Genomic DNA, 25,358 nt, shown 5'->3' on the forward strand with positions numbered 1-25,358 from the left:
CTGATTTACTATTGGATGGTGCGAAATATATAAAATAAAATAGTTTTAATTAATAATTTCTTCCATCAATAATAGATGATTGACTTTCGTTTAATTCACCCAACTATTAATTCATGAAATAACTATTTTGGAATCCTCTTCTAATATCATGTTATCGGTCTGCAATATGGTTGTGGTGCAAAGATAAGCCTCTCCCATCCGGTTCTTATTTCAGCCAAGTGGCACTAAGGATATTTTGAGCTGGTTTGAATTCTAAGAAAAGCATTATCGCATAGCGCCCAATATATTAAAATATTACTATATTTAGCACCAGCAAAGCAAGTGATTGTTGGAGATAGGATCTAGCAAAGCTATCGCCCAATATATTAAAATATCACTAGATTTACCACCGGCACAGCAAGTGATTGTTGGAAGCCTTCAGCAAAGCCGATATGTTAAGCCGACCTACGAGTCGGCGGAGACGAGACGAGGAGGCCCTGTTGCTTCTTCTCTGGCGATAGCCTCTCTACGACGATCTCTCTGCTCGCGGTCGCCATGAGTTCGAAGGACAAGAAACCGGTCAAGCCCTCGAGCAGCGGCCCCAACATCCGCACCCTCGCCGATCTCAGCCACCCTTCCGGCCCCTCCAGCGACAGCGACTCCGACGGGCCCCAAGAGTACTACACCGGCGGGGAGAAGAGGTCCCCTCCCCTTCTCGATCGTTCTTTGTATTTTTGATTCCTAAATTTTATGATCTGTTGCTGTTTTTTTCCCCCTTTTTATTCAAATTGATGGTGATTGCTGTTTAGGAGTTGAGCATGGTTTGCTGCACTGTCTAATGCTTCTTTTCTGATTCATGAATCGGTAGTGCTTGGTTTCTTGGGTCAAGATTAATGTTTCTCTGCCTAACTTATCGTTTCTTCACTAATCTGTTCTAAAATTTTAGCAATTCAGTATTCATGGGGAACCAGTATGCTACCATCATGAAGAAAATGATGGGAAAACTGTTATCTTGCAGTTTTTATTCATCTTTTCTGGTTTATTCACCATATGCGAGTAGTTTATTCACATCAGGTAGGGTTTTGAGCTTAACAAGTTAATCTTTTGCATTCAAATATGCCATATTTGTAGTCTATCTAAGCTAATTCATGAGATCTTGCTCGTTGATGCTGGATGCCTTCTATCATCCCCCCAATCCTTAAAAAAATAAAAAAGAAAAAAGAAAAATAAAGGAAAAGAAAATCCTTAAAAAAATGTCAAGAAAGACTGTTGCTAGACAGAATGAATGTCAACCTTGAAAGTATCCATGTTGTGGAAGCACAGCCATCGAATGAAATCATGAAGAGACTATCTCGGAGAATGTAGAATGCATTAGCCATGAGGGCTGTGCGTGTAGTTCTGTGGCTATCACAAAAATCAATCTGGCATGGATATTGCTCATTTTAGTGCAATTTTTCTTCCTTTTGTCGGATTCTAGGCCAGCCATTTAGACCTTTCTCCTCACTGTACTTGTTCTTTTTCCCCTCTTTCTTTTGGCCCATCATGTTGTGATGCTACCTAAACAACTGATACATCAAATAATCTTTCATTAAAAAAGAAGTAAGCAACCGTCCTGCTCAAAAGTCAAAAGGCTTACGCTATTTATAATGAAGTGAGTGCATTCTTGCTTCTTCTTTTTGTTTATTTTTATCATACCCCCTTTGAGAGAGAGAGAGAGAATGTAGTACAATATTACAAAGTTTCATTTTGCATTTCCACGAACACATTTGAAGTTGCATTTTTGCTAATGGTTGAGAAGAGATCAGCGTCATTCTTGAGTACAAGAATGAAAAATCACCTATTGGGTTTACATTAGTTCATAGTTTGGATGGCATGTGAATCATACCATGCCATATTGACACTTAACATGCACTGGTTTGGAATGGTACCATTGTCGCTCAATGACACATGCTTGGCTTGCTAAGAAATTTTGGGGGACCCTTATAAACATGTATTTATGTGCATGGATTTCAATTTATGTGGAATGTGGGAATGCATGTATGGGTACAGACATGCATTTACAAATTCAACACATGATTGATGCTTTAGTACCATGAGACACTTCCATTCCCTGTGCTACAGCTGTGAGCAGCATAGAACTTGTTATTTCCTTTGTTGAATGTCATCTTCATCCTTCAATCGAACCCCATTCATTAGTTGGTTTATTTCTGATTGTTTTCTATAGGAAGTAGATATGGTTGAACACTCAAGTATGATTGTTAGTACCTATAGAAGTCATACTAAAGATTTCTGCTAGTTTTTATATATAGGTTTTGAACATGTATGATGTTTTAATGAAGCTTTGGCCTGGCTCAGTGTCAGCCTAGGTTTTGCTTAAAAGTGAGTTTAGTCAAGATTTGTTGCTCGGCTTATGTCTGCAGTTGTTCTCTTTTGGCCTGGGACTGGCATGAGCTGGTTAGCCTCATAACTAGTCCTCTAAATCTCTAGGCATCTGCCTGCATGGATTAGTTTGCCATTAAGCTTCCTATTGTAATGCATATTTTTTGTTGCCTTTTTTCCTCCAAAATAAAAAGGATTAATGTCACATTATGCTAATGAGGGAATGAGATTCATAGGATTGAATACTAAAGAAAAATTGCATTGCGTTGAACGATTAACTGTAAATTAAGAAAAGTATTAACACATATCCTCATAAGGTCTTTTAATCAAAATAATTGTTTCTCCAATGTCCAATCTCTATTTTTGTTGGGCGGCCGAGGAAGTTCAACAGTCTCAACCATTTGCGCTAAGACTCAATTATGTTCTGTTGCTCATATTTATGAATTTTGGTACAGATTTTGAGGTGATATGGCAAATGTAACCATTTTTGTAAAGTAGTCAAACAAAAGATTATTTGTGTATGCCTTGAGGCATATTACTATGTTAGCTTGTAGAAAATATTATGAAATCTGATAAAACAAATGAAGTAAATGGGTTATACAGATACAGCATCATTGTCTTTTTTGCTAAGTTGCTTGTGTGGTTGCTTGGGTGCTGGTCATTCACCCTGTCCTTTTATCTTTTTATAGCTTGTTTAAATAGTAATGTATCGTATTTGTTTAAATAGTAATGTATGTGATATTTTTAATGATGATTACATCTGCTTCTTATTTAAATGTTGAAACTCTTTTCCTTTCTCCATTCATTTTTGCTCTCTCATGCAATTTTCTTCATTCCAGCTGGATTGAAGATGAGATCTATCCAGATTTGAACAATCAACTTGTGGTCTCTAACAACATACTTTATTCCCTTTTCTGTTTTTCCAAGGCCCTTTGGTACATATGTACAAGCAAACATACCTACATAAGCCACATCTGATATAAGCATTGGCAGCTTTCCACAATTCTCAATTTTTAATGACAATATTCCATTGCAATGCTTTTTTCTCTTGGTTGTTTGTGCATATTTTATACTTTATCTAATATCTGGGTATTTTGCTTGGTGTTTATTATTGTAATTGCAAAAGCAGTCTAACATTTTACCCAATCTTGAAGATGATCGATAAGGCCAGCACTACTATGCTTCCTCATCATATGTATGAAGATCCTATAAGGCTGGATTACAACAAATCGAAGTAATAGTTTTCAGAGTGTCATTTTCTATTCTATTCTCAATGTAGAAGTATCTGAGATTATAATTATCTTTTATTTTTTTGATTTCACCTTGTTTCCTTCTATCTCTTTTCCTGTGTTGCTTATTCGTTCTTTTCTTTCAGATTAGTTATAAGTTTGGATGGAGTTGAACATAGCTTTAGCTTGTCTCCTATATGTCATTAACAGGGATCTAGTTGCTGGCATGTTTGCTGTCATCGGCCTGCATGTGCCAGTCCATGCTGACATACCATGCAAGGTGCATGCCAGCCTTTGCTGCGGCACATGGTGTGCCCCAGCATGGTCTTGTTTAATGGCTTCTGAAACCATGGTTTTTGAAACAGCCAATATTTTTTTCATGAGTTAAGAGAACGTTTTCCTTATTAAGTTGTTTTATAGACCTCTAGATGTTTAGTTTCGAGTTTGTCTGAACTCTTATATCATAGAGCAGAAGCACATAACATGAAAATCTTTTTTTTTTGGTACTGCATTTGCTCAAATATAATGCTCATTTTAATAGTGCATGTTTCTTGTGTAGTGGAATGCTAGTTCAAGATCCTTCTAAAGGAAATTATGATGTGGATTCAATTTTTGAGCAAGCAAGACAGATGGGAGCTATGCAGGGACCATTGGAGCATCCATCTTCAAGCTCGAGAAGTTTTACTGGGACTGGTAGACTGCTCTCTGGTGAAACAGTACCATCTGCTCCCCACCAGCCTGCAAATTTAATCCACAACATTTACTTTTGGAGTGATGGATTCACTGTAAATGATGGTCCATTGAGGAGTTTTGATGATCCCGAGAATACACCCTTCTTGGAGGTGATATTCCTGTCTTAATCTGTTTCTGGAATGGTGTTGTATTATTTTGTGTTCTTTTACTTTGTTTTTTATTTGTGCCACAAAATATCTGCTTGGACATTTGTTAACATTAATTTGTAATTTGGACGTCTAGCCTCGATGGAAGCTCAGTAGCTGGAGTTTTCTTTAATATTTTTAGATCAATAGTCTTTTCAATCACTTTAGAATAGTTCTGTTGCTCAATACAGAGGTTAATGTAGATTGTATCATATAATTAGATAGAAAATATTGAGAGAAGTTCTTCCTACTTATTGCTTTGCAATGATGCAGTGCAAGGATTTAAGTATTGGTGCTTACCAGTCCATAATGGTTGTGCCAATTTCTACTTGTAAGGTACTGTTACCAGCAAACAACTGCCACACCCCCCCCCCTCCACATGAATCAGCAAATGTACTATTGAATAATTTGGTTTGGCACTTTATAGTTAATAAATTGAGGCTTTTTTAAAAGAAGTTGCTGACTATTGTGACTATGGGCATACATGTGTCAATACAGTATCCACGAGGTACTGGTATAGGTATGAGTATGAGTACTTGGAACCTTGATGCAATTTGTGCCTTAAAGAGTGAGAGAAGAGGACGGAGTTTGTTATTTGACGGCTTCTGTTATTAGGAATTTTATAGGGATGCCCTTTGCATGTCTGGAATTGCAATTTCCAGTTCCAGTCATATTGAGGACTTGTTTAGTAGCTTCATTTATACCAAGTGTACAATTGATACCATGTCTGGATCTTAGAAACTTGAATTAAAAGTGTATATAGAAGCTGATGTTTGTGCAGGAGTGGAGAAATGGTGTCTCAAAAGCTTAGGGTGTGGAAGTACCTACAAAGTGTTGAAAGAAAATAATAAAAATTAGTAATTAGGTATTGTATTTGTAAAAAATCACATGAGTCTTGTGATAAAAAATGGAAAGATAAAATAATGAATGTGGAGGAGTCAGCATACAAGATACTTGCTGTAAGTTCCATCACGTTGAAAAAGTTGTAAGTTCTGTGAAGGGAAGGATGAGGAAGGGTAGGGAAGTGTCAAAGGTGGAACTGTAGGAGGGGTGAATGGTGAAGGATGGTGTGGATGATTCTGTGGTGAGGTGGTTTTTTACTTTTTTTTCGGGGGGGTCGGGGCGGGGGGGGGGTTGTGGAAGGGCAGGGCACCACATTAAATTAATTATCTGTAGCATGTCTCCCAAAGTTGGTTGTGAGTGACTGCATTCGCATGGATGCACAGGCACACCACTTATATGCCAAACATGCATTCATAACCTCTCACAGACATATCTTGTTTGGAAAGCATGTTCAACCCTAACATGAGCAAGCTGGCCATGGCTCAATATCAGCTTAAAATTATATTGAACTGAGATCCCAAGCTCGAGCTCAGTTCATTTACTGAATGGGAGGCAAATAGCACCGCAAATTGGATGGCTTCCTTTGTTGCTGATTACATTGGAGATTGGTCCTGGCGCGAGGGAGATGAATGCCCCCGGGCATTGTGTGACATCTTGTATACTGACTTCTTGGGGTGCTTTTATATTAGAATGGTGTGATTGTCCGCTTGTATCAAAAAATAAAAAAAAATAATCCTTGTCGAGCTTTGTTCGATTAGGGCATGAGTTTCTCATATATCACTTGTTCACTTAGCAACCCCATCTTGATGCTTGACCATGGTTTGATGTTCAAGTCAGAGCTAGAACATGAATTGTTCTCAGATACATGTGAGTTTTGGGTGCCCATGATTATGAGTTTTCCAACAACATTTGATTTCATTACTGATCATTGAATGTCTGTGAGGAATGGAATTGGGATACAGATATGACGTGATATGAACATGCTGCTTAAAAAATAGGACAATATATGGCTATGGTATGAGTATAAATAAATATTTGTCTTCACATATACGTGAAAAAGGATTGAAAAAGCATAATGGGTCATTGTCAACATCCATGATATCCATCATTTGGTCATCATTTGATTCCATGGATCACTATCCATAATCCATATAATAACGTCAACACCATAACTTTAAAATTAGTCTTTTGTTAAAAGGTCAGTATATATATTAACAAGATAAAAATACCTTGCTCTCATCCAACAAAAGCGTATTAGTCCCTGGTCCATCTGGGAGTAACTAAGAGCATTTATTTATTTTCAAGAATGAGGTTCTTAAAACAGGTATCCACTATGTATCTTGGCTGTATTTGACATATGTATCGGAAGCAAACAGTAAATGCAATTTGAATTATCTGTACCAAGTTGATTGTTCTTTATTGCTTCATTAGCATACATGGGCATGTTGCATCAAGGGAAATAAGAAAACCAGGTCATGTTCATGATGTTTACTTTGAAATCCTGGAACCTTTTTGATTGTGCTTTCTGGACATCAGTTTCATGGTGTCTGGATTCAAAAAATGTGCAGCAAAAGACAGGTGAATGTAGATGTGGACTCCACTTTTTGGTACTGATTAATGGTCAGTTTTTTCTTCTCCTCCTCCTTTTTTTTTCTCTCTTTTTTTTTTTTTTTTGTGGGGAGGGGGGTGGGTGCGGTTTGAAGTTCTCTGTATTGCACTAAAGTTTTCTTGGTGGCATGAAAAATGTGGACAAATTGACAACTTGTTTGATGGTAATTCTCATCTTTCTCATCTCTACCACTGATGAAGTTGTGGGTTTCAGATAGGCAGAGTTTAATGTATCATAACAAGAACCCCAGACCATTTTATTCCAGTAAATGTGCCCTAGTGACATCACTGCAATGAGGCCATTCAATGCCATAGATAATCTCTTTCATGTACAGATTATCTTTATGAAATAAATCTTTGCATGTCTGATAAATGTGAGAGAAAGCATGGATGTCTATGGTCTTTCCATCTTACTGAAGATTTTCTCCCCAATTCTTGGGAGTCTGGGCATCTTAAGAGAGAAAGTCAACTGAGATGCCATTTTCTTGGGACTTGTGCATTGAGAGAGGTTCCTCTGGGAGCTGTAGGGTTATAGTGCATTTTTTTTCCCTTTTTTCCTGTTCTGCCCCCTTGCCTTTCTCCTGTCATTTCATGTGAGACAATTGAAGGTCCGATGAATGTAACATGAAAGAGTTTGCTCTATATACAGTGTGCATGTTGGTTATGATTTACAATTTTACATTAAGCAATATTGATCTGATGAAATGTCAAAATGAAAACCTTTTTTAGATAGGAATATGGATGCCATAGTTAAAAATTATCAATGAGTCTTTAAAACTCCACTAACTACTAAGAAAGTAGAAATAGGTAAGTACAGCTTACAGTTGGAGGAAGAAATATTCCTGACTAGTTATGGCAAATTAGGAACCTGTTGTTTTCTCAAGTATTCTAATATGACTTATTTGTATGGAAAAATACATATAAATCCTTAGGTATTTTAAGCTACAATCTTTTCTTGTTACTTAGAAATGATTTTCAACATTATTCTTTCTTTGTCTCATTGACTGCTTAGACCAGTCCTGAATGAATGACATTTACATACGGTACAATTAAAAAATTGCAGATTGTTTATGATGTACACTAGATTTATTCGTGGAATGCTCATGATGCGTACTTTGTGATGCTGCTTGTTGTGGCTGGAGGTGGTTGTGATTATGCCTTTCCCATTCTTATCATCATCATCACTAGATTTCCTTTTGGGTATTAATTTTTCTGGATTTCTTCTTAAATTTGCCAAATTCTTTTTGCTTTTTTGCAAATTTTGAATTTCTCCCTAGCCCGAGTTCATTAAATCTAAATATGTTCCTTGTATGAAGGAAAACATAGGCCAGAAATTAAGATCTGGTTAAACAGGATCTTTGTATGGTTCAGTAGTTCAAATATTTAATGTCACACTATTCAATGATATTACTTCTGTGCAGAGCATCAGGAAGTCTGAGTGCCCTAAAGAGCTGGAACCTGCTGATAGAAGATCTATGGTTCATGTCAATCTCATAAGGAGGGAGGAAAGATGTCCTGTGAGTCTATGCCACCCTATGCACTTTTACATCTCCATTGAATCTTCTGCTCAAACAGTTTGACACCTCTATTGTTATTGCGCTTTCAGGAACCTGGGCAGCGCCAGACTCCATTTCAGGGTGTAGGAAGAACTTTAGGTGGTGGATCTTCATCAGATACCCCAATTTTGGAGCCTGCACCTGCAGCTGCTACCTCCAGTACTGCTGCTTTTCCATCCATTGGCCTTTCTGTTGATGCTTCTTTGCCTTCTACATCCATACAGCTGAGATTGGCAGATGGTACTCGGATGGTTGCACGCTTCAACACTCACCACACTGTGGGCGATATCCGGGCATTCATTGATGCATCGAGGCCTGGATCTGTGAGAACTTACCGGTTACAGACTGTTGACTTTCCACCTAAGCAACTGACTGATCCAACCATGACCATTGAGCAAGCTGGCCTTGCAAATTCTGTGGTGATTCAGAAGCTTTAGGACTTCCTGCAGCTTGCTTAGACTTATGCTTTAGATTTAGGATTGTCACATGGACAAGACCTCAAACCCCTTTATATTGCCGGTGACCCGTGAAATATTGGGCAGGTGTTGTATCTTTCACGCAAATGAAGGGTTCGACTTCCTTTGTGCGAATCCACCATTGGATCGTGCAATGGCTGCTTCAGAATCTGTATGGATGGATGAATGAAGGCGTTTGGAGTGCTTTGAGATCTATGCAGCGCTCAATTCAATGGTCAACATTGCACAAGAAGGTTAATCATTCTTTCGACGTGCAAAAGATACGATCTGAACCTTGAAATATTTAGACTGATGGCTATGATAAAACATCACCTCTCTATGTTTGAACTTTGGAAGTTTTTCCGTGACCCTTGCTGTTGTCTTTTACCAATGTTGGTTCTGATTGGAGACATATACAAAAGCACAATCTTTAGACCAGTCATGTTTCAACAATCATGGCTCCATCTATGTTTTCTGGTTTTCTTGTGCCCTCCTCTTTTTTTTAATCGCTCTCTATTTTAACAGAATCTTCTCAGCTTGTTTCAGGAGAATGAGGTTGTGATTCTCCCTTTAAAACAGGCCAAATGCGGGTGGAGGTTGTCATTGATATCGTCTCATTCATTTAATTTTTATTTGGACAGCTTATTGCATGTCTTTTATGCAAATTATCCTTGGAATTGGACTGATTAGCAGTCTTCTTTCTCTTTGCATCAAAGAAGTGGGATTGTGGTAGTCATGCTGAAACTGAGACAACCCAGATTGGTCGTCGTCTTGGATTCTTGGTAGTCATGGGCGGTATGGGTGTGGATGCGTTGGATTGGGGTAGCTTCTTGTCGATGAGAAATGCTAGCAGGATTCCTGGCTTGGCGTGGAAAGAGTATAGAAAATGAATGCACGATGAGCACTTTGGTGTGCTATCTTTTCTTGCAGCCTGAAAGTTTTAAAAGTTTGGTAAGGTTGGTTTGCGCTTCGTGCTGGCAGAGCTTTCAGGACGTTTGAGACTGGTAGCGAACGGGATGGATCTGTTTCGACGGAATTATTGTTGCATGCCATGGATCAAAATTTTATTCTAAACTCCATGATTTTCAGTTCCAAAGCGAAATGTTTGGTCCGCGCGGTATTGACCATGAAATTACAGCGGAAGCAGCTAAACTTTGATGAAACCTGCAACTTTTCCATGCCTAGTAATGAGTGCGACTGTAGCAAGTGGAAAACAATGAAACGGTTGCTGCAAGACTCCGGTCGAAGCAGATGTGACCAGAGATAGATGTCGATCCGGGAATCGGGATGCCAAAAGGAATTTGCAAGAAAAATTTACTCTCATTGGAGGTTCTTCGGATCTTTCAATGCTAAAGTCAACAAGAGCTCGTAAATAGTAGAAAAATGAGAGTCAAGATTGTTAGTTATAGGTGGTGCCCATATTTGAGAGTTTGTTGGAAGATTCTAATTAGCTGAATAGACTGGTGGCTTAAGGTCAATATATAGTTGAGGCTTCGTGTTGGGTGTATCTGTATCGGTGTCGGTCGTGGGACCTCATCCCATGTCATTGGTAAGATTCTGACTTTGGGGTTAGTAAGCATTCGAGCCAAGGATCAGGTGAAGGCTGATGACATCATTTCGTCTTGGCTCTTCATGGTGGTCCTAATGAGTTGTCGATTGGAGTCATCGGTGCTAGTCTGACCACTGAGTCAAAGGTAGTGCATTGATGTTCTCAGCACATGGCCGGAGATTATGTCCGAAGATTAAGTTTGATAAAGTCATCTACTTCCATATCAGGATAATCCTGTTGATGTTCGTCATTTGGAATCTACCTCCGTATTTCAACCGCTTCAAAGAGAATATTTGAGAACGAGTCCTAAGGACAATGATCGAGGTGGTATGATCCTATAACAAAAACCATATAGGAAGAAGCTTGTCTTGTCCATTTAGATTCCGAAACACCATAAGTAGACAAAGGCACCGGGCGTGCTTGGCACGGCCCGGCCCAAGCCCACCGGTCCTGAGGCTAAACGGGTCGTGCTAGGCACGGCACGATTAGCACCAGGCCTCAGCTCAGTACGGCCCTAAGCCCGATTGATGATGGGTAGTGCTTGGCACGCTCCGTTGGCCTGCGAAATTTTTTTTTTAAAAAAAAATATTGCAAACAGGCCGTGCCAGGCACGATCCATTTGAGGCCGTCACCGGTCGGACCTGGCATGATTCGATCCAGGCCCGTTTCAGTCCATAACGGCCAAAAATGGTCAAAAACAGCTATTTTTCGATTTTTTTAATCTTTTTACCCCTCTTAGCTGCCATAAAACGGTGAGACGATGTCCATAGTAGCATCAGAATGTGCTTTTAATGCAGGTCGGTGTGTTTTTGATGAAAAAAGAAGTCGGATGACCAGCGACACAGTAGAGATGCTGCTTTAGCTCAAAGATTGGTTGTACGTGGAGACGAGGCTTCAAAATAAAGATGGATATTCTACTATATCCTCTAATGAAGATGACACAAACCAGACCGGCAATTAATAGGATTTTTATCAAGCTAGCACAGAAGAGCAGGGAGTAGAGAGAGGGTCTCGAAGGAGTTCAATGAGAGTAGAGATAAGTTGGTATGATTTTATTTATTTTTTTATTAATCATATTAAGTTTTTTAATTATTGAAGTTAGTCACCTCTATAATTCTATTTCTTTTCTCTCCCTTCTCATTATACTCTGGAGGTCAGGTCTAGCCTCCCTCCCTTCCTATATCATTTAGATATTTATTAATAAACTGGTAGGGATCCACATCAAACCTCCCACCTAACAAAATGCTTTATTTTTAAATCCTTAGTCCCCAATCTTCTTTTAATTTATTGATGCATATTTTAAAAAAAAAATTAAAAAATCCTAAACGGGCCATGCCACATGCCGTGTCTTGGCACGGCCTATTTCAAGGGGGTCAGATTGACATGCGGGCCATGCCATGCCTGGCCCACAGGTTGTGTCAGTGCAGATCTTTATGGACCGTGTCGGATTTGGGCCACCGATCAAAAAATCCTAGTCTAATTTTGCCCTCTTCTTATGGGCCGTACCAAATATGGTACGGTATTGTAGCCGATGGACTGTGGCGCAGCCCGTCTCGTGCCAGGCCGTGACTTACCGTTGGTGGCCCCATCCGTTGCCCATCTCTAACCATGTGACTCCTCTACTGTAGCACTAGCTGATAGGATGGAGCAATAGACTTGGAGAGAAGATTGTATGTAATCCTCAGAAAACACCACAACCTTTGTGAATTGCCTCTCCAACAAAGCCATCTCGTCCTCCGCAGCTCTCAATGACTCCCATCGGAATCATCGGGGGCCTTGGACAACTTGGGACCACAGTCGAGTAGTGGATATCGGCTTTCCTCCCAGTGGAGAGGAAGAATGACGCATCGGCATGACCTGGTCCAGAGCTGAAGATGATCCCATTCAAAAACACAAGATGGGGAAGAAAATCCCCCAAAATCTGCCATATTTCCCTTGGATGCGGTCAATTTCCCTTTCGGAGAGACGGAAACCTAATACACCCTTCTTCTTTTTTCAGTCGCGCTCATTTCTCCCTTTTAGTCATTTTGAAATAACAAGCTAATGACGTCGGCTCGTTGACAAATCTGAGGCCCATTGTGGAACGATTTAGAAATTTGAAGAGCCACCTCAAAAATCTTTAAGAATGAGAGAACGTATATCAGAATGACATGCATGGTTTAAATTATAATTCCCAAACTTGGGGCTAGCTAGAATAGCCACCGACCAGTGACCTTTCCGTCATGTCATTAGATTAAACGTGAAGTAATCGGTGGTCACCATGGTTTGTTTGGAAAGAGATTGACATTGGCATTCCATAACATGTCACTGTCTTAGAATGATGGGGCCATTTGAAAAACATGTGGGACATCATGCTTGAGATACACAAAAAAATTTAAGGGGTGTTTGGTTGGAAATCAAAATCGAAATGGATGGCTTCCATTCTAACTGTTTGATTGAGAGGAGTCCCATTCCGATTTCGATTTCAGGATAGAATGAAAATGGCTCAATTTATATAGAACTCAATCCCTACTTTCCTCTATGAATTCAAATTTTCATTCTAATTCTGATTCCAATTTCGATTCCAGTCACGAACCAAATGTTTCGGAGGATTTGACCATTCCGATTTTGATTCCAAGTCGTTTCGATTTTTATTCCCATTCCGATTTTGATTGCGAACTAAACACCCCATTAGTGGAGTAGACATCTACGGAGCATTTGGTTTCTGTTTGTGCATTCCACGAACTTATTTGATTATCAAGTCAAATTATTGTAATATTACTATGATAAATAAAAAATTCAGATATTACTATACAAAATTGTGATCACTGGTGTAAAAATATAGATAATATTTTATATAATATCTTTTATTTTTTTAAATTTCAAAAAGACTTTTTTCCTTTATCTACACATAGGATACTTATCTTAAACTTCAATTAAATAGACAAAGTGTAAAAATAATTTTAGATGATTACGTGATTTTAGGGACCACATCATAATTCATAATATATTTCTTTGTTGATGCGATTCCATGGTATTTTTTTTTGTTAACATTATTCTTTATCTTTTTTCTTTGTTAGGCTGATTCTATATCAACGATTATTATTTTTTATTTACGAAGTCTGTAATGAAATTGAAATGGAGATACTAAAGTCTTTTCTCTCTCTCTTTTTCTTTTTGTTTTCCTATTTTTCTGCAAATATTTTAACATAGTATCAAAACCATTAATTTTTGTGTCCTTGCATATCCTATGTTTTACAATAGATAGATCCGTAGATTCTCTATTTTTTAATAGATCAATATCTGAAGATCCTTTGTTATCTAATTTTCAAACTCAAATCAATACCTAAGGTACTACCTTAAGTTTGAAAGAGAATGTTAGTATGATTGTAAATGATCACATGATTCTAAATGATCATATAACAATCTATAATATATTTTTTTTATTAATGTGATCCCATAATATTTTTCTTTATTAACATTATTATGTATAATTTTTCTTTGTTAAACTGATTTTGTATCAGTGATTATTATTTTTCATTTACAGAGTCTATACACTAATATAAATAATCTTGAAAATATATCGAATGAAATTGAAATAAAGATAATAAAATCTTTTCATAACCTTTCTTCTTCTCTCCCCTTTCTTTTTTTATATCTTGATAACTTGGATAGATTTGACCAACACCTTCCATCAAAATTAAGAAAAAAACTGTGTCCATGAAAAAAATAAAAAAAAGAAAAAAACCTTGTGTGCTCGTGAAAATCAGAAATTCAAATATTCGAAAATTGAATAGGAAGATATGCTATGGAGTTCTTAATATAGTTAAGTATAATTGGCCATATTAGCTGCCATTTAATATGCTGTATTATTAGTTTCTTTATAGATACGTACCATCTCGAAAGAAATCAAGATGGGTATCATTTACCAGCAATCCTGTACAAAAAAATAAGGTCCGGTATGTATAGAAAGCCAGATATATGATAACCATTGAGTGCCTTATTGCTCTATTTTTTTAGAGCAAAACCTCACTACCCTTTTATAATCAGAATTGAAAAAAAAAAGTAATACTAAATAGATGATCTCATGATAATATGTTAATTATTAGTTGTTGCCAATGCAAGATCGGTAGGATTCATAAGAATGACATTAGATATGTAGACCGAACTGATATCATGTAAATAAAGAAAAATACATTCTAGATCAAGCGTCTCACGGAACTTGATACACTACCAAACCACAAAGCATATATATATATATATATTTTTTAGTTTCAAAATAACTGAAAACAAGCGTCCATTCTCAAAAAAAAAAAAAAAAAAAAAACTCCAAACAAGAGTTAATTTGAACGTGTCGGTGTTATACTACGGATTCATTGCGTGATCCGACCTGCTTTCCTGCCATTCCGTCCGCTAAACCATTAGGAAGTCGGGCGTCCATGGTTTTTCGCTTGTGCGCATGCTCGTGTATACGTGCCGGTTCTCCCCTTCGGCCACGTTTTGCAAGCACCTCTATCCTCGAGCCACGTCCATCCGAAGCTTCTCTCCCTCAAAATCTCGTTCTTCCCCTCTAACATTAACATGTAATACAAAGAAGAACCGAGCGTTGTGCATCGACTAGAAGAGCCACACATCAAGATGGACAAGCTTGTCCTCCATGGCCGGCGAGCCTCGATGCTGAAGCTATCCATTGCGCTGCCTTCGCTTGGCAAAACCCTCAGAAACAGCGTATGTCTATTACTCTCTATATTCAGTTATATCCAGTAAGATAGATGCCTACCAGGTGAGGTCTTAGCATGGACCAGCCTCTGTGCCATTCAGATCTGAAGATCCCCTATTTTCTTCTACTTTGAAAGCTCATTCTAGATCTAGATCTCCATTTTGTTGTAGAACAATTCTATGTTAAGGGATTAGAAGCTGGTTTCTTCTTCAGTTGATTAGTTTTCTATGATTACTCTGCACACTTTTCTCTCTTCATCTGTATTCCCTGTTTTTCTAGTACAAGGTCAGTTCTATATCGCATAAAAAATGAAGCTGACATACAAATAACGGTAAAAAAAAAATAATGTAATATACCAATTCTTCCTTTTTTTTCCCTTCTTTTTACGGATGTTTTGCTTTAGAATTTTAGCATAGAAAGTGTCAGAAAATCTTAAGTTTCCCACCGAACCTCTTGCCAATGGTTGCACCATGTTCTAGTTAACAGAGTAATGATCTAGATAAAAATATACTTCTCTCTTTCAGTAATTTGGTTTTCATGTTTCCCAATATCTTCAGTACTCGACTGACAATAAGGAGGAATCCTCACAAGGAATCGGGCAGAAGGCAAGATCAACAGCCGAAGAGTTTTGCCGGCAAGCAAAAGAAAAGACTGAAAAAAACAGTGAGACTGCCAAGGAGGTTTGGGAGGATGCAAAGGAAGCAGTTGCAGGTGAGACACAGCAGGACAAGAAGCCCAAAGAGAAAGTTGACAAAGGGAAATTATGATAAGATAGGTCGCGAGTAATACTCCCAATTCCATCAGTGAATACAAGCGAGGATAATGTAAATGCCAAGGTGCATGAATCTATCTACGTCGTTGTTTAGTGTTTTTCTTCGATTGTGTGGTGAGACTACCTGCCTTCATCCAACATAGGATCGTTTTATGTTATGTGGCAGAAAATAATTTGTTCAGTGTGTTTATTGTATCATGTTTGGTGAGACCATCTTCCTTATTTTTCATGTAAAACCAAATAAGATTGTGTGATAAAGACATTTTGTTCTGAAGTGTTTCTTGAACAATTTCTGGGGAGGTTGCTTCCTAGCTTCTATGTCAAAGCAATAAAATTGTATGAAAGAAAAAAATGATTTTATCTTTGAATGTCTTCATTATTTTTCTTTCAGCTCTTTACCGTTCATTGTCTGGTTATCACCTTAGTGATTTAATTAGGATGATTTTCTTGGTTCGAGTAAATAAATGCATTCACCAGAACGCAAAATCTTGTATTCAAGAATAAGGCCTCCAGCTTTCCCAATCAAAAGAAAAAGGGAATAAGGCCTGCAGTATTACCAACCTCTATTCCACCGAGATAATGTAAGTAAATTTGAATTAATTTCCAGTAGATAAGAACAACATCATAATTCTTCCTCAGAAAAATTAAAATAATTATAATTCCATTGGCTTTTATTCTCAATGCAAGTTCTAGATGACAATAAGAACAGCGAGAACTTAAAAATCATAACATGGATGCTGAAATCCTTATTTCTAATGCATGGTCCCCATCTTATAAAGATATACACACTGATGCTACCTGTTTGAACAGCCCATTTCTGGTCCAAGTTTTATAGCTTCGGTGGATGGTACCACCCCCATTGATCCTCTGAAACATACTCAGTCACCTGCTTCACGTTTAAAAAGTTATCGAGTCCCCTGAATAAAAACAACAAATAAGGATCGTCAGAATATGTCACTTTATAGTTGTCAGATATGGAGCATGGACAGTGAATTTGTTGAACCACCTACCATTCTCCAAGATCACGCCCAAAGCCACTATTTTTTCTTCCACCCCATGGAGCCTGAAGGAAGCATGGCTGTGAGCAATTCACCCACGTAATCCCTGCTTGAATTTCCTGAGTGATACAAACGTTGTGGATGAAAGAGGATGACATTTTCTTCATGGGATATATAGTTCTAATTGCATTTTAGAGTGTGAAAATAATAATATTATGGTTATATTGGTTGCTGGATTCTTTATCTCAACAGAGAATCAAGGACATTATTAGGAAAAAAATGGCCTCATCGTCATGTCAAACAATTTATTATAACATTATAATGATATAAAGGCTTTCATTTTGCAGTGGTTTATTCAATGGATTCTAGCCTCTCTCTTTCTAAAGGCTAATTATCTACTTACATCTCCCTTGATTTTAATCTGCAGCCGCAATTTCATAGAAGTATTCCTTAGTTTCAGGCAGCCAGAATGTCTGGACAAACTTTCCTACTGGAAGTGCCTGGATATTTATACTTCTGGTTATTGGAAGTTTTTCAGGAGCGAAGAATTGAGGTTTGCTTTTGAGGATAAAAACGATAAGTTCTTTGTTCTTCTTCTCTGTAACAAAAGCTCTAACTGTCCTCCTAGAAGGAATTGATCTAAAATGCCTCTCATGAAGAATAACATAATCTGATGCCCACTTCACATTTTAATCAATTTTGTCCTTTCATTCTTCCCTGTGGCAGTTGATTAGTGTTTCCTCTGCTCTGTTTCAAACTTACTGAAGTAGATGTGGAAAACTACCAATCTCTGTGGCGGAAATTGCGAATTATTCTAACCAATATGGAGATATGGAAACAGTTTTTTATTTAAAGTTAATGTATAAAAATATTTGAGGTGGTGGTGCAGCAGATTCGAACCTTTTTTCCAAACATATGCATCTTTACCTCAAGAACTTAAAAACTATAAGCACTTTCAGCGCTCATATGATACTTCTTGATAGTTATAAATTGTGAATGTTGGAGAAAGGGTGAATGCTTCAGATATTTGTCTTGCCATACCTCTGTAATTCTTTTACAACGTTCCAGATCCATGGAAAGCACAGCACCGGCTAAGCCATAACTGGAGAAGTGAAGAAACCAGATATTGTTAACCAAATTGAATTATTCTACACTCAAAAAAGAACTGGACCATTTTTTTTCACTGACAGTTGATTCTGTTAGTTGCTAATAGAATTTTAAGAACTCACTGTGTATCATTAGCAAGCTTGATGGCTTCATCTTCAGTTATAAATGTTTTCAGACATAGAACAGGTCCGAAAATCTCCTCCCTCCAGATTTGCATGGAGGTATCAATGTCTGTTATGATGGTTGGCGCAATATAGAACCCTTTCTTTAAATGCTAGCAATTTGCAGAAAAAATATTTGGCATCACAGTCCAGCAATTAAATAATTGTAGTAGGATGAAAGGGCAAATTACCTGTGGTCGACCACCACCACATAAAATAGTTGCACCTTCTTCCTTGGCGGTAGAAATATATTTGATTACCCTTTTATACTGAAATAAAGGACATCACATTATCTTTTCCTGTGGTGCACAGGCATATGCTGATCAGAAAAGCACATGATGAAGTATTTTGAAAGAGAGACAATAAAATGTAAATTACAAAGACTCCCATTGAGATTGGACTTGATCCCCAAGCAACTTTCTGGCTGTGTCCAACCAAATACACTTGGGGCACAAGGGCCTAACTTGCCACCAATATCCTATACCTTCACCTAAAGGACATGGTTTAAGAAGAAGAATTGAATAAGAAAGAATGCTAATATTCGTCTCAGGTCCCCCCAAGTTTTCCTTCATCAGATCGATTAGGTGATGCATCAAGTAATTTTGCCTTGCATAACTGCCTCAAAGCTAGTGCAAATATTGGTGTCAGGTCTGGTGATACACAAAAGCATTAGTTTTAAAACTTAACACTTGTTGGCATTTCGAGTGGATGAACCTGTGTGTATTGTTAAATATTGCTGCAAAATGCACCTGCAAACATTTCTATGCATGCATAATTATGCTTTGCTAACAAAATCTAATTATCGTTCAGCATAAATAAAATCAATAAATTGTTATTTTATGGGAAGAAAGAAAGCAAATATATACAGGCAATTCCATTTCAGAAGATATGCATAGGGGACTTTGCTAAACAAGGCTCATACAACTACCATAAAAAAAGACAAGGCTCATACCTGATTTTCACTGACAATAGGACCAAGCCTGCAACCTTCTTCCAATGGATCTGATATTTTTATGCTATTGGCCCTACTAACAAGTTTCTCCACAAATTCCTTTGCGATGGTGTCCTGCAGCATTTCACTAATTCTTTAGAGAGAAAACCAAAGCACACAAAATATGGTAACCATCGGAAGTTTAGGTTCTCTATGGAATAAGTCGTTCACTGTAACAGAAGAAACAATGATTTGCTAAGCACTACCCCTATCCAACAAAAATAGTTTGCTCTTTGATTTTTGGTTTAATCATTAGGGTCAAAAAAAGATGAAGCAGTGGTGATTACATGCAGAGTATCAGTCTTTAATGAAGCCAAAACAACAATATAAAACATGTAAAAGCAGGGGATCATCATGCTTAGAAGCATCCAGTAAGGCAAGACACAGAGTAAATACATCAAATGTACAAAGATACTGCACGTTTTGGAGATGTGTCAGTTTGATTTGTGACCTTGTATATAAAAGAATCAACCATTGCTCTAATTATTAACATAGGAAAAGTAATGGACATTGATCGAACTAAGAAGCAAGAACATTACTATCCTCTAGGCAAGGTCAGTAGAAAGACAGCCAGTATGCCATTGAGCTGATTCTGAATTGACAAAAAAACAATGGACCAGCACAAGACATAATACAATATCTGACTTAAATTTACATCAATAGCAAGAACTTCACATTAACCATCTTAAATGGAAAGTGGTCATATACACATATAATGTGAAAGAAAATAATTTAACTTAAATAATCAAACTTACATATGAAAAATAAGAAGAACCACGAGTAAACCTCATACACACAATGTGAAAGAAAATTTAATTCAGGAACTAGATGATAACATATATACTAGCAAGCAGTATACCCAGTGATATGCAGCTAGCATGGAAAGTGACCAGATAGAACATGCATTACCTATCATGACAAGGTAAACAAAGATACTTCTGAATTTATGAATATAAATATTTGAATTATGACAAGAAAGACTTACTACAAGTAATGTTGGTTAACTTGGTACTCACATGAACAAGAAGGTGAGATGTCGCACTGCATATTTGACCATTGGTGAAAAAGCAACCATACAGAGTCCATTCAACAGCTGTGTGCAGCATTTACAGGCTTAAGTAAAGATGCCAGGAAACTCAGATTAATGATCAAGAAAAGTAACAAACCTTTGTCAATGTCCACATCTTCAAATACAAGAATCGGACTTTTTCCAACAAGCTCCATAGAAACGGGCTGCAAGGAATTGATAGGTACCATAAGAATCATCAACGTATATAGTTGGTTATGTAGACATGCATTTTCCACATTCGTAGAATCATACAAGAATATGACCTTGATGCGCAAAAATATTCACACATGATGGTCTATTGCACCAAAAGAAATGACTGTTCACTATTGAAGACAGACTAATCTGTATTTACATTTGTTGATTCCCTATTGTGAAAACCAATCTCTTGGTCTGCTAATTTACATTGTTATTCTTGTAATCAGAACAACAATGATTGTGTGAGATAGGAATTAAAAGAACAAAATTTCTAAGACAGAAGAAATGCATTTGCACGATATTCCTTATTCTATCTAACTAGTTCTTCATGAAGAGAGAGACTACAGGCCAGAGTCAGCAACATTAGAATGCATCACAGAACCAGCCTGATACATATATATATATATATACATTCTGTGGCTTCAAGATAAATAATCAGCCACTTTATGATGATACTCACCATTCATCATGGTCTGATATACAACATCCAAAATACCTAAAAATAAAAAAATAGAATCTATCATTTATGAATGTATTGGTCACAGATTGAAATACATTTTGCTTTTAAATTTCAATGAGTACATGGAAAGTTTCCAAAGCATTTAAAATTTTTAGCCATATGCCTTTTATTGTATGATGAATTCTTGATTTGCATTTATTTATGATTACCCTTAAAACTGAGTATAAATTGGCAAACCTTAACAGCTTCAGCAGCAGCAGTCATGACCTTTCTACCAGTTTCAGTGCTACCAGTAAATGCAACCTAACAAAGAACAACAAGAAAGCCTTCAAAGGTATAAGCAAAGAAATAATACCAATTCTTGCAATATTTTGTAAAAAAAGGAAGCAAAAGAAGATCAACTTCATGTAAGGTTCATAATAATAAAATGAGGGTAGCTAAACCTTGTCAACGTGAGAATGGGATGCCAAAGGAGCACCAGCTTCTGTACCAAAACCAGTCACTATATTTAAGACCCCAGGAGGAAGTCCTGCTTCTTTACATAGTTCAGCAAACTCCAGACAAGTGCTGAAAATTAAAATATGATGAAAAAGACATAGCATGTTCCCACACAGACAAAAGAGGATATTGCTTACTAGAATATTACACTGATGCCAATTCTGATGGCTTTAACACAGCCGCACATCCAGCAGCCAAAGCAGGAGCAACTTTCCAAGCAGCCATTAGAAGTGGATAGTTAGTTCAGTAAAATGAGATATAACAAAGACACAAATTCATAAGGAGATCTAGTTTGTTAATTGGATGACACTGATAAAATATTCAGAATTTTGATCATTAAGTATCGCATAACCATACAATAAAGCACATGTCTTATATTTTTAGTTTGGCAAGATAACTCTATTAGCACCCATGTTTCCTGAGATAACTATTAGCATCCATTTTTGAACCCCTCAGTTGTGGTGAACCTAGATTATAAATGATGAATTAATAAAAAGATCGAATCTTTATCAATAGGCAAGTGTAACAGTAGACTGCTAGCTTATCTCCTCTGTCTGAGATGAGATTTTTGACTTATGCACTCATCAGCATAGCTAACCATCTGGTGTCAAGAAATATCAATTTTTAAATCAGGAGTATCAGTCACTACTATCAGGTATATCGACAACAGGTCATAGTGCATTCTGTTTGTGAGGTTTCCACTCCTTACTTTCGGCTGACATTGTAATTGTCTCCCCACTGACCCATCTGTCCTCTTTGTCGTATTTCTAAAGTTTCACTGTGTATTCTATTTCAAGATTCCTACCTTCTCATGTTGTATTTGTCTTCCTATGAGATCTATGAGTGTTCGGAACAAATAATACTGTAGTTGGACATAAACTTCCTTTGAGATTGTGCAGATTTGTCTTTCCCAGTGAAATTGTGTTTTTTGTGGTTCTGAGATATGTTAGATCTCTAATCAAGAACAATTTACACCTAATCATCCGGAATAAGGTATTGATTGCATGATCCTTGGTTCTTATCTATGACACTCATTCCATATAAATGTTGTGTTAGTCAGCACTAGCTTACTATCTCATATCAGAATCATCATATATCTAAAATTCAAAGACTTATTAGGAGAATTCCAAATGTAGGTAGATTATCAGATATGTGCTTCAAATTTACTTTCCAGGGAAAAAAATCCTACCAAGGAGTGATCAAACCAACAACACCAATCGGTTCCTTAACAACATGGCTCTTAAATGTGTGCATAGAAAGCACAGTTCGTTTCTCATCTAAAGCTTCTGCAAGGTCAGCATAGTATTTGAAACACCCGGCAACCGCACCCTGAATGGCAAGCATGTCAGTAAGATCATATGCATAACATTTCAGAAAAATACAGTAATCATTGGCATACCACATCCCCTGCTGCTTCTTCCAATGGTTTTCCACAGTCAAGGGCCTCAAGCGTGGCCAACTCAGACTTTCTCTCCATTACCTACATTAAAGTGAAACAAATAAAAATGACGGAGACATTCACCACATCATATACAAGGAAAAAAGCACCGAAGATTACACATTAGAAGAATGAGACTATAAACAGTCAATTACTTCATACATGATATCTCATGTGGAATGCAAAACAAGAAATCACTCCTTATAGTTTTAAAATCCCTTAAATTTGTCCCCATTCATCTATGTAATCTTATGCGCCACATGTTTCAGATTGCTTCACGCAGCTCGATGCACCGGATTTCTTTGATCAGTGGACCGCGCAGTTTTCGACTCTTTGTTAACTGGACTAGAAGTGACCAAACTAGATTGCATACAGCAAATCATTTAAGCAAACAGCAATGATACAACAGCGAAAAAAATTAGGACCATAAATGTCCCCACTCACGATGAATTGCTGATCAAATTGGTAGTTGGAACCAAATGGTAATGAGGTACCTTATCAGCGATTGCGCGGAGGTATTTAGCACGAAGGGAGGCAGAAGCACGCGGCCAGTCCCTTCCCCTGTTTCGAGTGAGAGCCCTCCGAGCGGCGGCCACGGCCAGCTCCACATCTTGCGCGGTCCCCGCGGGTATGTCCCCTGATAAAGATCAGAACATGTACATATATCTTTGAGTAGTACTATGAGGGGGAAAGACTGTGAAGAGGGATAGATAAAAGAAGAGAAATAAGAGGGATACCAACCTATGGTATCTTCTGTGGCGGGGTTGATGATAGGGATACGCTTCTGGTGGAGTGGTTCTCTCCATTCGCCATCGATGAAGAGCTGGCGACGGGGGATGGTCACGGACATGGCCGGCCAGACAGGAGGAAGAACAAGAGAGCCAGTGGGGAGGTCAGCAGCTGCTTCTTGTCGGGAATTCTTGCGTCGGATTCGTATATGATACAAAACCGTGTCATTTTCCCGGCGGCAAAATAATGTTAGGGGAAGAAAGTGAACGTTGATTAAATCGGAGGAGAATGCGATGGCCACCGCCACTTAGGGAGCGGCTGGGCACCACTCAAGAAAGTGGATTTTTTTCAGTCAAAATAATTAAAATTATTAGCTGATCAGCCATAATCAATAATATTTAGATCGCAGTATAATTTTTTTTTTATTAATAAATGATGTGTTAGGTTATTATTGGATGATGTAAGGTACGCACAGTAGAGTTATTCCAACCAATAAATTTTCCAATGATAGGGAATTAATACGGCGATCAATCCCAACCCGACCAAATATGAAAGATATTTAGATTCTTCTTCGAAAAAAAATATAGGCCTAAATTCTTTTTATTCTTGTACCTCGAAATTACTTATTTTTATTACTTATTTATTTAAATAAACTTTTAAAATTCATATTTGGAGTTGGACTGCCATTCCGAAGGGAATCATACTTCAATATTGGGATTATATCCTATCATGTTCCAGCCGTTGGAAAGATAAACCTATTCTCACCTGCTACAAAAAGTTTCTCCTTACCTAATGTTAGGGTTTTATTCCATCTTATATCCATCTCTAGTCGGAAAAACTTCAAAATCAAAATCTGCTGAACCCATCAATGGAGAGAAAAAACGATCCTTCCGACTAAAGAAAATAGGTGCAAGAAGGTTACGGCACCAATAGGGAAGATCGAGGAAGCAATTGTAGGTGAGGTTGAACTCCGTTGTGAAAGATCAAGAAAACAGATAGGTAAGTGATGCTGCTGCACTGTCACCAACGAAGAAGTTGATGCTCAAGAGCTTCGATGATAAAAGAGTTCAAGAAGAAAGTGATCCAGTTAGAGATGATCAAAAATATGATTAGCGATGGATATACATAGAAGAGCGTGTGCCTTCTAACATTTGTGGCCCAACCCTCACCAAAGTGATTAAGTATTACAAGAAACTGTGAGACCGAGGACGAGTTGAGGTGATGGGTTGGGCCGGATTTCACTAAACCTAGACGCGTACCCATTGATGTTTTAGATCTAGAAAAATTCTTTGTGCACAGCACGTGGTGCGAAACACATGTATCATGCGTGATGATTGGCTCACACATGAGACCGGATAGCGGTACAGAAAAAAAAATTATTTTTTTATTCGATCCCATGCGTAAGCCAATCACCGTGCATGATGCGCGTGTTCGTGCACCGCATGCAGTGCACAACAAATTTCTCTTCAGATAACGCGTGCACTGCACATAGTACATAAAGAATTTCTCTTCAGATCTAACCATCGTTCCATATTCGATCCAAAGAAAGAACAAGTCAAATTTGGGTTCATGTAATAAATATATATATTTATAAACATTGAATACATGCTACAAAAATTGAATTATGAATAACAAATACTTGATGGTCAAACAAATAATGGTAATGGATTAAAAATTTTAAACACAACTTATGCAAAGTACAAATGTCCACATATACTTGGCCTTCAGTCATGTTCCAGCATAATTTCCGATGCATCCATATCAT

General features: G+C 37.6%; 3 protein-coding genes across 7 annotated transcripts; 2 read left to right on the forward strand and 1 right to left on the reverse strand.

Annotated features, from left to right (window-relative positions):
• The first annotated feature begins 355 nt into the window (after positions 1 to 355).
• LOC105039133 (plant UBX domain-containing protein 4) lies at positions 356 to 9,380 on the forward strand. Of its 2 annotated transcripts, none has more exons than XM_010915150.4 (4): positions 356 to 680; positions 4,147 to 4,429; positions 8,338 to 8,433; positions 8,523 to 9,380. In XM_010915150.4, the coding sequence occupies exons 1-4, from the start codon at positions 535 to 537 to the stop codon at positions 8,907 to 8,909; spliced, it is 912 nt and encodes a 303-aa protein (XP_010913452.1). In that variant the 5' UTR covers positions 356 to 534; the 3' UTR covers positions 8,910 to 9,380. The 2 variants fall into 2 exon arrangements, with proteins under 2 accessions (XP_010913452.1, XP_019704253.1); XM_019848694.3 differs by lacking the exon at positions 356 to 680 and adding an exon at positions 3,472 to 3,592.
• Positions 9,381 to 14,999: 5,619 nt separating this feature from the next.
• LOC105039136 (uncharacterized) lies at positions 15,000 to 16,221 on the forward strand. Its single transcript, XM_010915153.4, has 2 exons — positions 15,000 to 15,183; positions 15,733 to 16,221. The coding sequence occupies exons 1-2, from the start codon at positions 15,094 to 15,096 to the stop codon at positions 15,940 to 15,942; spliced, it is 300 nt and encodes a 99-aa protein (XP_010913455.1). The 5' UTR covers positions 15,000 to 15,093; the 3' UTR covers positions 15,943 to 16,221.
• Positions 15,177 to 23,936, reverse strand: LOC105039134 (aminoaldehyde dehydrogenase 2, peroxisomal). 4 transcript variants are annotated; one of them, XM_073244583.1, is made up of 16 exons: positions 23,606 to 23,936; positions 23,359 to 23,501; positions 22,826 to 22,906; positions 22,615 to 22,755; positions 21,575 to 21,666; positions 21,372 to 21,495; positions 21,166 to 21,231; positions 20,371 to 20,437; positions 20,221 to 20,297; positions 19,166 to 19,279; positions 18,405 to 18,482; positions 18,175 to 18,326; positions 17,987 to 18,047; positions 16,958 to 17,064; positions 16,746 to 16,864; positions 15,177 to 15,442 (listed from the first exon to the last, which is right to left on the reverse strand). In XM_073244583.1, the coding sequence occupies exons 1-15, from the start codon at positions 23,712 to 23,714 to the stop codon at positions 16,777 to 16,779; spliced, it is 1,500 nt and encodes a 499-aa protein (XP_073100684.1). In that variant the 5' UTR covers positions 23,715 to 23,936; the 3' UTR covers positions 15,177 to 15,442; positions 16,746 to 16,776. The 4 variants fall into 4 exon arrangements, with proteins under 4 accessions (XP_073100684.1, XP_073100689.1, XP_073100686.1 ...); XM_073244588.1 differs by lacking the exon at positions 15,177 to 15,442 and having other exon boundaries at positions 16,530 to 16,864; positions 21,372 to 21,482; positions 21,575 to 21,635; positions 22,616 to 22,755; positions 23,606 to 23,934; XM_073244585.1 differs by lacking the exon at positions 15,177 to 15,442 and having other exon boundaries at positions 16,530 to 16,864; positions 21,564 to 21,635; positions 22,616 to 22,755; positions 23,606 to 23,934.
• Positions 23,937 to 25,358: the final 1,422 nt, after the last annotated feature.

The sequence above is a fragment of the Elaeis guineensis genome, chromosome 1, assembly GCF_000442705.2.
Source record: "Elaeis guineensis isolate ETL-2024a chromosome 1, EG11, whole genome shotgun sequence".
Taxonomy (NCBI): domain Eukaryota; kingdom Viridiplantae; phylum Streptophyta; class Magnoliopsida; order Arecales; family Arecaceae; genus Elaeis; species Elaeis guineensis.